This window comes from Bos mutus, chromosome 10 (assembly GCF_027580195.1).
Source record: "Bos mutus isolate GX-2022 chromosome 10, NWIPB_WYAK_1.1, whole genome shotgun sequence".
In the NCBI taxonomy this organism is placed as follows: Eukaryota; Metazoa; Chordata; class Mammalia; order Artiodactyla; family Bovidae; genus Bos; species Bos mutus.
Window position 1 is genome coordinate 82,507,689 of NC_091626.1, and position 14,441 is coordinate 82,522,129.

General features: G+C 40.2%; 1 protein-coding gene across 1 annotated transcript; it reads right to left on the bottom strand.

The window, feature by feature from the left end:
• Window positions 1–6,616: 6,616 nt before the first annotated feature.
• OR10G3 (olfactory receptor family 10 subfamily G member 3) lies at window positions 6,617–7,558 on the bottom strand. The gene has a single exon (XM_070378543.1). It carries the CDS (start codon window positions 7,556–7,558, stop codon window positions 6,617–6,619), a length of 942 nt encoding a protein of 313 aa, XP_070234644.1.
• Window positions 7,559–14,441: the final 6,883 nt, after the last annotated feature.

Sequence of the window (14,441 nt, forward strand, 5' to 3'; positions counted from 1 at the left end):
ATGCTGGGAAAGATTGAAGGCGGGAGGAGAAGAGGATGACAGAGGGTGAGATGGTTGGATGGCATCACCGACTCGATGGATGTGAGTTTGAGTAAATTCTGGGAGTTGATGATGGACAGGGAGGCCTGGCATGCTGAAGTCCATGGGGTTGCAAAGAGTCAGACACAACTGAGCGACTGGACAGAGCTGAATGTAATACTCTTTAGGTAAATTGTTTTTAGTGGTTTTATATATTTGGAATTATCATAAAGAGAGTAATGAAGATATACTGGTGGTTATGGAATGGAATAAAAATATTATCAACTTTGACAATTAAAAAACACAGATGCCAGAAGTTTGGAGGTGAAGATAGAGAGATGGAGGGAAGGATGGGAGAGGTAATAAGTATTCTTTTATAAAATGAAGGGGCAAGATTTAATTATTTTTATTCACTAATTAGACAAACTTATTGAGCATTTGCTATGTTCTAAGCATTCTTCTTCCCATTAAAAATTCAGTGGTGAACAAAACAGATACAGATCTCTGCCTACTTACCAAGGTGGACAATAGAAGAGTTATAGTTGCAGCCATAGTTTATGTCAACAATGGATGGTAAATTGCTCCACAACACATTCCAAAATTGCAAAATTGGGCACATCCTGGGTGTGGCAGTCATGGAGATGTCACTGGGATCTCCTTTCAAGAAAGAAATAAGCTAGTATATACATCCCAGTGAGAAAATATACCTTTACCATTCAAGAGAGGGAAGATGACATTGAGGTTTCCACTTGGTATTATTTATTTCCAACTTTCCATATTGTCAGGTATTTTAATTCAGGTTCTCTAGGAAGCTGACTGTTATGAGTCAGAATAGCAGACCTAGAGGGATAAGGAAGCAAGGCTGGGTAGGAAGAGCGTCAGACTGCCATGCAGTTCTGAGAAAGTCTTAGGCAGCCCAATGAGAGCTGTGGGGCAGAGGCTGCTTAAAGTAGAGTTGGGCAGAAGCAGCTTGACCCTAGGTGGCCTCACTGCACTTTCACTGGCTGGGGACAGTGCCCTTCCAGTGCTGCAGTATCCCCAGAGATGCCACAGCTGGAGGCGGGTAACTATGCCTCTTGCAGATGATTTCTAGCAAATCACCCATTTTATCCAGTATGAAAATTGAGAAAGTTGAGAAGCTTTTAAGTACCTGGATAAGATGACCTCCAGGATTTTTACCCTCTGGTATGTATACTCTCTCCCAGTTATTCAATCAAACAATCAAAATTTCTTCTAGATGTTGATGTGAAGGGAGTTTGCAGATGTAATTAAGGCTCCAAATGAGTTGATTTTAAAATAGGAAGATTATACCCTTCGGACCTGACTTAATCAGGTAAGCCTTCAGGCAATCAGGACTGCATTCTTCATGGAGAGAGAGAGAGAGACTCAAAGCATGAGAGGGATTCCAAGTGAGGGTGAGTCTCCATTGCTGGCCTTGAAGATGGAGAGGGCCATGTGGCAAGGAATTCAGGCTGGGGGCTGAGAATGCCCTAGAGGCTGAAAATGTCCTTTAGCTGACAGACAACAAGGAGACAGGGACCCAAGTCTTATAATTGCCATGAACTGAGTTCTGCTATAACCATGTGAGCTAGGATGACAACCAGGAACTCCACTCAGGAACTCCTTGATTTTAGCCCTGTGACATCCTAAGTAGAGAACCAAGTCCTTCTATGCTTGGATCTGTGACCTATAAAACCATGAGCTAATAAATGGGCTTTGTTTTAAGCTGCTAAAATTGAATTAAATCCAGACTTCCTACATAGTTTCCAAGGCTTTACATGAGCTGACCCTTGTGTAATCATGTACTCTGTCCCCCCAGGAACTACAGTTCAACAACATTTGCTTTCCTTTCAAACATGCCAAACTCTTTTCTATCCTGGAGGCTTGTACTAGCTTTCCCCTCAGTTTGGAAACCTTCTTCCTGAGATTTTCAGGGCTATGGCTTAAAAAACTTTTATTATGAGGATTTCCAAACACACATGACCAACCTAGATGGCATATTAAAAAGCAGAGACATTATTTTGCCAACAAAGGTCTGTCTAGTCAAAGTTATGATTTTTTCAGTAGTCATGTATGGATGTGAGAGTTGGACTGTAAATAAAGCTGAGCGCTGAAGAACTGATGTTTTTGAACAGTGGTGTTGGAGAAGTCTTTTGAGAGTCCCTTGGAATGCAAGGAGATCAAACAGTCAATCCTGAAGGAAATCAGTCCTGAATATTCACTGGAAGGACTGATGCTGAAGCTGACACTCCAATACTTTGGCCACCTGATGCAAAGAACTGACTCATTGGAGAAGACCCTGATGCTGGGAAAGATTGAAGGCAGGAGGAGAAGGGGATGACAGAGGAAGAGATTGTTGGATGGCATCACTGACTTGATGGACTTGAGTTTGAGCAGGCTCCAGGAGTTGGTGATGGACAGGGAAGCCTGGTGTGCTGCAGTCCATGGAGTCGCAGAGTCGGACATGACTGAGTGACTGAACTGAAACACACATGAGTAAATAGAATGAATTCCTATCTTCAGCTAGCTTCAATGGACACATGGCCTTTCTCATCCGTATTCCTCCTCCCCTCTCCTCCTGCCCTTTCCTTAAGAGATTTTACATTTTATTTTTAATTGTAAAACACATATAAAATTTACCAGCTTCCATTTTTAAGTGTTTAGTTCAGTAGTGTTAAGTATATTTACCTTGTACAACCAGTCTCTAGAATTCCTTGCATCTTGCAAAACTGAAATTCTGTTAGCTCTCCATTCCCTCTACTTTCAGGCCCTGGCAACCACCATTCTACTTCTGTCTACATGAATTTGACTACTTTAGGGATCTCATATAAGAGGAATTTATATAGACTCATATAAGAGTCTTGTCACAGGCTTATTTTACTTAGCATAATGCCTTAAAGATTCATCCATGTTGTAACAGGTTTCATAATTTCCTTTCTTTTTAAAGGCTGAATATATTCCACTGTGTGTATGTATCACATTTTGCTTATCCAAACAAAATCTGTTCAGGGACACAAGGGTTGTTTTCACGTTTTGGTGATTGTGAATAATATTGTTATGAACATGGGTGTGCAAATATCTTTGAGGTCCTACTTTCAACTCGTCTAGGTATATACCCAGAAATGGGACCACTGGCTCGTATGGTAATTCTAGTTTTAATGTTTTTAGTAACTGCCAAACTGTTTTACAAAGTGACTGCCCCATTGTACAGTCCAATGTACAATGGCCTAGTAGCCTACAGTAACCTTAAACTGACTCTTGGCCCCTCCCATGACTACATACTCTACATAGGAGCCCTCAGAGTCACAAGCAAATTGAAGTTCCTGGTATGACTCCCCCAACACCCTAATGATCGGTCTTGCCTCTAGCACTTTCTGCTTACATGCCCTTTAAATGAAAGAGAACCATATGTGCCTTCCCAAAACTCTGCCCTGTTTGTTTGAATTTATTAACCTGGCCTTAGCCTGGAACCTCAAACACTCTACACACCAACCTGAATAAAGGCATATGCCCTAGGTCGTATCGTTCCCTATCTGCATTCTGCCTTGCCCTCCCCATATGGCCCCTTGAGTCTTGCTGGGTACTGTCTCCAGGACCTGTGAGTAATAATAAACTTCTTTATTTCAAGCCCTGTGTGTTCTGTTGTTGAACCATGGTTTTTTATCTGGCACCTTGTGGTCCACTTAATAAGTGTTATTTTAACAAATTCATAACAGTGTCCAATCTACTTTTTAAACAAATGTTTGCTTCAGTATTAGTTCATGTTGATCAGTATTTTTGTTATACATTTACAGATCACTTTAATGTTATTTTGTTAATTGTTAAGACAACAGCTATGATAGCAATTGTGGTAAGCACCTGGGAAAACAGGAACAAGAGGTATAATAGCCTTGGGAAATTTCTTTAGTTCCTGAGCTATAGATTTAAGCTTATTTTTGTGATGCACAATTCAACCACTTTATTTGTTAATTATTTTGAAGGATTAAGATATTTCACAAATAATATTCTAATTTGAGGGAATTGACCTCAAAGGTATTTGTTTTCTGAACAGAATATTAGGAAATTGTGTGGATCAGCTTCATCTAATAGATAACAGTTAGTGTTCTGTCTCCTATATGATGTAGATGAATTTGTGAGTCCTCCGGAGATAAACATTAACATAGCCAAACTGTTGACTCTGTGCTATGACCAAGAGAGTTTGCTTTATATTGATAGATAGCATGATTTCATCACATGGATAAAAAGCTGCACAATAAGGCAGAAGCATAATAAGTTAAGGAGATGCTAAGTGATCGAAACCAGAGATACTGCGCACAGTTTGCCCACATTGCTTAGGCTCTAGCCAACTCCATGAACTCTTGTCAACCGCATGAATCTAATTTTGATATGGAATACTGATTTGGATAAATTATCCTGCTGCCCTAATTAATTGTCCTATTTTCTTTTAAAAGGAAATTTCATATTGAGCTTTATTTTTTGGTGTGGGGTAATAAGCAAATTTAGAAAACTCAGCAGTGGCCACAGGACTGGAAAAGGTCAGTTTTCATTCCAATCCCAAAGAAAGGCAATGCCAAAGAATGCTCAAACTACCGCACAATTGCACTCATCTCACACGCTAGTAAAGTAATGCTCAAAATTCTCCAAGCCAGGCTTCAGCAATACGTGAACCGTGAACTTCCTGATGTTCAAGCTGGTATTAGAAAAGGCAGAGGAACCAGAGATGAAATTGCCAACATCCGCTGGATCATTGAAAAAGCAAGAGAGTTCCAGAAAAACATCTATTTCTGCTTTATTGACTATGCCAAAGCCTTTGACTGTGTGGATCACAATAAACTGTGGAAAATTCTGAAAGAGATGGCAATATGAGACCACTTGACCTGCCTCTTGAGAAACCTATATGCAGGTCAGGAAGCAACAGTTAGAACTGGACATGGAACAACAGACTGGTTCCAAATAGGAAAAGGAGTACATCAAGGCTGTATATTGTCACCCTGTTTATTTAACTTCTATGCAGAGTACATCATGAGAAACGTTGGGCTGGAAGAAGCACAACTGGAATCAAGATTGCCGGGAGAAATATCAATAACCTCAGATATGCAGATGACACCACCCTTATGGCAGAAAGTGAAGAGGAACTAAAAAACCTCTTGATGAAAGTGAAAGAGGAGAGTGAAAAAGTTGACTTAAAGCTCAACATTCAGAAAACGAAGATCATGGCATCTGGTCCCATGACTTCATGGGAAATAGATGGGGAAACAGTGGAAACAGTGTCAGACTATTTTTCTGGGCTCCCAAATCACTGCAGATGGTGACTGCAGCCATGAAATTAAAAGACGCTTACTTCTTGGAAGAAAAGTTATGACCAACCTAGATAGCATATTCAAAAGCAGAGACATTACTTTGCCAACAAAGTCCATCTAGTCAAGGCTATGGTTTTTCTTGTGGTCATGCATGGATGTGAGAGTTGGACTGTGAAGAAAGCTGAGCGCCGAATTGATGCTTTTGAACTGTGGTGTTGGAGAAGACTCTTGAGAATCCCTTGGACTGCAAGGAGATCCAACCAGTCCATTCTGAAGGAGATCAGCCCTGGGATTTCTTTGGAAGGAACGATGCTGAAGCTGAAACTCCAATACTTTCTCCACCTCATGCGAATAGTTAACTCATTGGAAAAGACTCTGATGCTGGGAGGGATTAGGAGCAGGAGGAGAAGGGGATGACAGAGGATGAGATGGCTGGATGGCATCACCAACTCGATGCACATGACTTTGGGTGAACTCTGGGAGTTGGTGATAGGCAGGGAGGCCTGGCGTGCTGCGATTCATGGGGTCGCAAAGAGTTGGACACGACTGAGCGACTGAACTGAACTGAATTATTGAGTCATTTAGACAGACTTAATTGTATTCTCTTTTTTGGATTTTTACTTTGATTTGGATTATGAAAGTACCAGTTTAAGAGAAGGTTTATTTCTTCAGCAGGCAAGGAGGGCTAAATAGTTTAGTTCCTCTTCACATCCCATAGGGGCGTCAGGATGTCCTCAAAGTCAGGCCTGTAAAGATGCACAAGGCTCGAAATCTATAGCTTCTTTTTATTTTTTGGCGTCCATGTGTGGGATCTTAGTTCCCTGACCAGGGATCGAACCCACAGCCCCTGTTTAACTACCAGACCACCACGAAATCCCTATAGTTTTTTCCCTAGCACTAGCTCCTAAGATATATATACAGGTGGAACAGAACTGAAGAACATTCTCGTAACAAAAGAACTATGATTCATCTTGTGAGGGGGTAAGCAGTGTGCTTATGAGTCAAAAGGCCCATTGGATGCTTTCGGTATGCCAATCCTCTGGATGTCTGAATGTGCCAGGCTACCTTCTAATAGCCTTAGCCTCACTCCCCACTCTTGGAGCAGCTGAAGGTTGTTTATCTGAAAGAAAGACACTGAGGAACTGCTACAAAGTATTTTACTTTTAACTGTATTTAATCCTGTTGTACTGGTGTTATATGGCTACATACAAGAGAAAAAGGAAAAAAAAACTCACTGAAATCTAAACATTAGAATAAATTGTAAATGTGAAGGGTCCTCCAGTGGGGGACCGATCCTTTCAAACCTCACTCTTAGTCCCTGGGTCACCTATCATTCTCTTCAGGGCCAGCTTCACCTCTTGGTTCCGCAGAGTGTAGATGAGGGGGTTGAGGAAAGGAGTGATGGCTGTGGGGAAGAGGGCAGCTGCCCCATCCAGGGGGCTGTTGGTTTCAGGCCTCAGGTAGATGAAGGCACACGGCACATAGTACACAGTTACCATGGTTACATGGGCTCCACAGGTTGAAAAGGCGCGGCGCCGCCCATCAGCTGTGCGGATTCTCAGGATGGCCTGAATAATCTGTATGTAGGAGAGGAGGATCAGCGAGAAGCAACTGGCAACTACCACCCCAATGTCCACAAAGGTCACAAGCTCATTGACTGATGTATCAGCACAGGCCAGTCTCAGAACTGCAGGGATGTCACAGAAGAAGTAATCTACCTGGTTGGGCCCACAGTAGGGCAGATGGAAGGTTAGGATGGCCTGGAGAGCCCCATGCATGGATCCTGCCGCCCAAGCTCCAGCCACAAGCAAGGTACTCAGCTTAGCATTCATGAGCATGGGGTAGTGCAGGGGCCGGCATATTGCCAGATACCGATCGTAGGCCATCAAGGTGTAGAGGAAGCACTGGGTGGAGCCCAGAAAGTGATAGAAATAGAGTTGAGCGACACAGCCACCATATGGGATAGGTTTGAAGCCTAAAGTGAAGTTCATCATGAGGCGAGGGACAATGATAGAGGAGATGCCCATGTCAATGATGGAGAGAATACCAAGGAAGATGTACATGGGACGGGCATGGAGCTGTGGGTCTACACAGACAGTGATTAGAATGAGAAGGTTTCCCAGCTGAGTCAGGATGTAGATCAGCAGGAAGAACCCAAAGAGAAACGTCCTTAGCTGAGGTGGGTAGGGAATTCCTGTCAGAATGAACTCAGTCAACAATGTGCTATTGATCCTTTCCATCCTCTGCAGAGATGTTACCTAGAGAATGGACAAAACAGGAGTTATCATGGAACTAAGAGAGAAGTGAGGAGGAATAAGAGAAAGAAATGATAGAAATGCAGCACAGTGGCAGAGAAGTTTCTCTCATGTGGAGAGATGACAAATAGGGAGAAGTTCTACGGCACTGGTTGGCCTGTTTTGTAAATAGTGTCTTTGGAGCACAGCCATGCTCATTTACTTACGTATTGTCTGTAGCTGCTTTGGTGCTATGATGACAGAGTTGAGTAGATGTGTTTGGACTGCAAAGCCTAAAGTATTTACTCTCTGGATCTTTACAGAAAGAGTTTGCTTGTAGGTGCTTGCATCTGGAACACTTAGGTCAAAGATTAAGGGTTAACTGAAAACAACACATGTGGGAAAGGATATTTGTTTTGTTAGATGGTCTGCCAGTTGAGAAACTTCCAGAAGCCGCGGGTTCATTCTTATCTCTTCCAGGACATAAACTTACATAGACTGGGGAGTATGCAAACAGGAAATGTCTCTTCCCTTTGTAGGAGAGACAATAGAATAGATTGATTAAATGGCTAGTTGAGTGTGACAGTGCTGGGTATTACACAAGTCTACTCTCTAAGTTGTTTTCAATTAAAGGAAAAGAACGCTTATGAGGCTGTAAGCATATGAGAAAAGGTGTGGTTGGTTCTTGGCCCTATGTATTTCAGTCTCCTTGTATATTATAATTTTGCTTTGGCATGTGGTAAAGGAAGAGAAGAGAGCAGGAAACAAGAGGCATGGCTGTAGTGAGACATCAGATTAAAGAAGAAGTGAGGATGACAAGCAAGAATGAGAGGAGCAGGCTGAGAGCACAATGGCTAGAACAGAGAAAATGATCCTCATTGTGGAAGAGTTATTTCAAGTTTTCAGTCCAACCCCTTGATTGGCATTTCCCACTTGAAGAAAAGGGTTGGATTAATAAGTTTTAGTTTGCAGGGCAGGAATAGAAACACAGAATTTGAGGACAGATTTGTGGACACAGCAGGGGAAGGAAAGGGTGGGACGAATTGAGAGAGGAGCACTGAAACTTACACATTACCATATGTGAAATAGACAGCCAGTGGGAAGTTGCTGTATAACACAGGGACCTCAACCTAGAGGGGTGGGATGGGGTAGGGGGTGGGAAGGAGTTTCAAGAGGGAAGGGACATATGTATATTTAAGACTGATTCCTGCTGTTGTATGGCAGAAACCAACACAACATTGTAAAGCAATTATCCTCTCGGTTCAGTTCAGTTCGGTTACTCAGTCTTGTCCGACTCTTTGAGACCCTATGAACCACAGCACACCAGGCCTCCCTGTCCATCATCAACTCCCAGAGTCCACCCAAACCCATGTCCATTGAGTCGGTGATGCCCTCTAATTAAAAAATTTTTTTAAATTAAAGGAAAACCTCTCCATAGTTGTATGATTCTCTTGTAATCTAAACTCATGGGTTGAGGTTAGGTGTCAAACAAATTGAAGTGAGGGACTTTTCTGACAGTCCAGTGGTTAATATTGCATTCCCAATGCAGGGGGCATGGGTTCAATCCCTGGTCGAGGAATTAGGATCCTGCGTGCCTCATGGGGTAACCAAAAAAAAAAAAGAAAGAAAGAAATGGAAATAAGTTGGTTGATTTTTATCTGGAGCAATAGAAAGGGAGTTTGATTAACAGGGATTGTCAGGAGCTCTCTGATTAACAGTCCCCTGACCTTCACACCTGTGCTCCAGTTCCTGTGAATACAAAGAGCTCAGAAGTGGCAACCCTTGAATAAGACATCATGGACAGAGAGTCCTGCTGCTGAAAGAAAACCCTGAAGGTGAATACAGTATTATAATGCATCTGGGTCATCAGTTTGCCTCTTGGTTTTGAGCATGTTTGATTGCTCCTCTGTGTTTTCATTTCCCTACTGAAGCTACTAAGATAGGGAGTGAAACTCAAGATCCAATTCTGACAATGACAAATAATGGGTAGTTATACTCAAAAATCTTTTCAATGAATGTTTGACCTAAACCTGTCATATCTATGCTCTGTCAAAGGTTAACCTTCATTATTTAACCTTCCTTTATAGAATTTAAGAAAAGAAGCAGGAAATCCTTCTACCCCATTTTTTCCAAGTGACTGGAATAGCAGTTGTGACTTTTTAAATATTTTAGTTGCAGGAAAGCAGTGAGGTTGAACTTCAAAAAGTCAACCACAGAACTCTTCTAGATGCAAAGGTTACAAGTATGCCCCCTCTTCCTAATTCCCAACTTCAGAAAGTGCAGAAAGTTTAAGTTACTAGTGACATCCTTGAAAAATTCACGACTGTGCCCAACGGTAGTCTTGGTTTGAATAAGCTTGGGCAGCTGCTCTGGTCTGGTTGTCATGGGATATTATAGTTTCCTGGCATATGACATCAACATTTTGATGTTAAACTCTCCAGATTTAGAAACCTGATTTGGTCAGGTCTTCTGAGAGGAATCAGGCATTGGGAAATCAGTTGATGCTATTCAAATGCTTGAGAGAATGACTTGTAAATCAAATAATAAGTTTGTTAGTTTATAACAGGAGATCTCACTCCCATGACTGAAATGGTTTACTTACCAATCAGAGTAACTACTTACTAATACCAAGGCCTCTGGAAACCAAGTTAGGAATCAAATGTACAGTATATTTCTAAGTTTTGAATCAGAGCAAGAAGAATTTGATGGAGCACACTTATCCTGCAATAGGTGTCCCTGAATTACACTTAGTAAATTACATAGTCCCTTTACTTAAGGGAATGCTTTAATCTTTTCTTCAGACACAACAGTTTTTTTTTTTTTGGGCAGTAGTGAAGATATATCAAGAAAGTTTTACTCTAATTATTCTCTTCCTGAGTCTGTATCTCTTTTAGATTGCCTTTATTATTTCCAATGGCTCCCTTCTTTTCAACACATTTTCCTAACTTAGAGTTCCCTAGTCATTTTTTCATTTGTTTTCTATATCATTTTCCTGTTTGCATTAGGGACCATTATCTGTTCTCTGAATTATTCTCTAGGAACTGTTATTTCTTCGGGGATTTCCTGTAATAGGGAATTCCAGTCCACACATACTGTGATGATTCTTGTTTAACTGAACTAGAAAGAATCATATTTCCTAATCTTACTCTTAGATTTTAGGGCCATTTCAATGGGAGGGATGAGGGGAAGGGATGTAGCCTTGTTTGTAATAAATGTGATTTCATTCCAGTTGCAACTAAGCTTTGCTCTTTGATTCTTTAACACTTTTTCTTTTGCATTTAGTCACAAAGATTAATAGGAAAGCTTCCTTTTGCCTCTGGTATGTCATTACCTTCTTCCTTGTGCCACTGCCAGCTATCATAGGTCTCCAAGCATGAACTTGGTGTCCATTGGGTGAATACCCCTCTACTTATTCTGATTCATTAATATCCCAGATGGGGGTCCAAGATGCCTTAAAGTCTTTCAATAATATAATTGGAGAGAAAGAGAGAGATGAAGGATGGGAGAGAGAAAAAGGTGGGGAAGGGTAGGAGAAAGAGAGATTGAGAAAGAGAGGGAAAGGGGAGAGAGAGAGAAAGGGGAGAGAGCCAGAGAGACAGAGATAGAGAAAGAGACAGAGAGATGAATACAGTGCAAACAGAAAAAACATGGCACTGATGAAACCTCAGAGGATTAGGGTGGTATGAACTCAGAATAGTGATGGTATTTGATATCTCTGTGGTGTCCTCATGATGCTTTGAGGCGTTAAATGACAAAGGATCCCCATAGTTGGATAGTGCTAAGTACTCCAAGCAAATTTTATACTTTTCAGTCTAGTACTCATTTCTACATTTTACTTTACATTCCTTCCCACAAATAAGCCAAAATATTTTAGTAAATCATGTTATTTAAGATTGCTAAATCATCAAGAGTTTAAAAATTCATTTGTAACATCAACCCTCAGTGTCCTGAAGCCAGAGACTTGTCTGTGATCTAAATAACAGTTTTAAGAGTTTGAAGGTTCATTCTATCAAAGATTCTAACCTGGTGTTACTGCTCTGTTTCTAAAACTAGATGTAGTAGAATTAAGTGCAAGTTCTAAAACTAAACAAGTCAAATTTTGTTAACCCGAATCTGTGAATCCATCTTCTTGTCCATCTTCTTTCATTGTCTGGCATTCTATTACACTGAGCAATTCTTTAAAAAGTAGACCATTCCCTGTGGGGGTTGGCAATATTTTCATTTCATAGAGATCTAAGCCGTGAAGATATTGATGCAATGTATTTTTGAATTGTGGCCTGGTTAAAATGCAGAGGGTCATCTAGTACAAACATGTTTGAAAAAAGTATAGGAATCATTAGGGACCACAAACTGATTATAAATCTATAATATCGATCATTTAAAAAATTGTTAGTGGCTGATTTGCCCAGAGGGTAGACTTCTTTTTAAATTAGGCAAAGGCACAAGCTTGACCCCATTTCAATAAATGAATTTTTCTTAATTCTGGTCCCAAATCACATATTTAAGTCCAGTCACCATGTCTCAAATGGCCACAAAGAAATGACCATTCAAAAATCCATCATTTTTTGAAAATCAACTCAAGGAAATTTTTTAGTCTATAAAAATCATTCCAAATACTTGGAAAACATATAATCTATTGTCATTTTCTGAATTTTACAATAAGACATATAAAACTGAAAATAATATAAAGAGGAATAACATTGGAATGAATATATACATATATTCAATGAGATGAGAAAATTTGAGTTATTGTCTGAGAAATGAAACTAAAATATAACACTTGTATGAGCAATGAATTTAAAATGTCTGTTTAAAATAGTCACTATCACAGAAATCAGATTATAGTTTTATTCAACATCCATCTTTCAGTCTTCAAATTTTAGGTAAAGTATCTATCTTACAGGTGGGAGAAGGGACTTGACAAGGACTAAAGAGCAAGGGGCAAAGATGGAACCACCAGAGAACTCCAAGATGCTCTTACCTTCTCTGGTTGGCACTGAGTGTAGGCAGTGAATGAGCTTCTGAAGGGTAGCTTTGGAGAAAGACATAGCTAATAGAGGCTTGGGGAGACTTATCCTGATATAAAAAGGCTTATGTGGTAACTGTATAGTTAGACTTATGTGTGTGTGTGTGTGTGTGCACGCATGTTTAGTCACTAAGTCATGTTTGACTCTTTGGACACCATGGGTTGAGGTTGAAGCCTGCCAGGCTCCTCTGTCCATGGGATTTTCCAGGCAAGAATACTGGAATAGGTTGCCATTCCCTTCTCCAGGGGAGCTTCCTGACTCAGGGATCAAATCTGTGTCTTCTGCATTGGCAGGCGGATTCTGTACCACTGAGCCACCTGGGAATCCCACAGTTAAGACATAACAGGCAGTAAAGAAAATTTCTAAAAGAGAAAAGAGAGATGAAAGAGAAGAATACTGACTAATGAAGCAAGGAAAGACAATAAGAAGTAAAGTGACATAGATGGAGAAACCCCTTACACAGTGTTTGGACCAAGGATTTATCTATATCTGAAACTTACTTCGCAGTCATTTATATTTGGAAATAGCTTCTTCTTTTTTTTAGCACTTCAGTGATCAAGTCTTGTAGGTGACATTTAACTCTGGGAAATTGGATAGGACTAGGGCAGGTGCTATTTGGCGGAGAGAGAATCACCTTTACCTGGAGGTGTCAGCATCTACAGAAAATTCTTTTTCAACCCAGAAGAAGAGATATAAATCTGTTCCGAGAGAGATTTCAATAGCTTTGGATCCAAGGTTCAGCAGAAGTTATTGTGAAGAACTTATGGTGGAAGACCCAATTAGTTAGTTCTGGCTGGATCAAAATGAAGGACCAAACTATCGAACTTGATTTATTATTTGCCTGGTAATATGTAGACATCCTCTTCCAGTCTCCATATAAACTTGGGGAAGAGTTGTTGCTCCTGCTGAAGGTAACTGCTGAAGTTGGTCTCTTGTGTCTGTTACTTCTTTTATTTTCCCCGGGGTTAATTAATCTGTGTGAGACCTCTGGCTTAGGGAATATTGTAATAGCACCCCTGTGATAAGACAAAACCAGTATCTATGGTTTGTTTCCTGGGGAACTCCCTTAGTTTCTAGCTTTTTCCTGTTTTTGTTTTTAAAAGCTTTTTCCAGCTTTGTAACATCAGGTGGAACAAAGACAATGGGGCTTAACAGGGCTTGTTGATAACCTCACATCTGTGATTTCTTTTCTCTTCCAAAAACATATTTGAAAAAAGGAAGGAAAAACTAATGTAGTTGTTACAGGTCAAAAATGTTTTCATAGTGGTACATTCACATTTTATGAACTCATACTTCATAAACACTAAGGTGCTCAGATAAAACCACATAGAAGAAGCACAGAATCTCAGGGTTAGAGGAACATGAGAAGTCATCCAATCTAGTTGTTATCTCTAATACTTTGTCATACTCTCTGGGCAGTGATTTTTTAGAAAATTTATGTATAATTGACATATAATGTTACATTAGTTTCAAAGTTATTCAATATTTATATAAATTAGGAGGCAATTACCATGTTGTCTATTTTCTATCTGTCATCTTTTAAAATTATTACAATATTTATTGTTTATATTCCCTATTTTGTGCTTTTCATCCCCATGACTTATTTATTTTATTAACTGGCTGTTCTATCCATTATCATAAGTGGGGTCTTGGAGACTCCACCTATCATTGTAGAACAGTGTATCTCTCCCTTCAGCTTTGTTAGGTTTGCTTCATATATTTTGATGATCTGTTATTAGGCATGTAAATGTTTATAACTGTTATATGTTCTTGCTGTACTGAAACTTTTATTACTATGTGATGTCTTCCTTGTCTCTGGCATCTTTTGCCACCCTTTCATCTTCAACTTGTTTGTGTCTTTG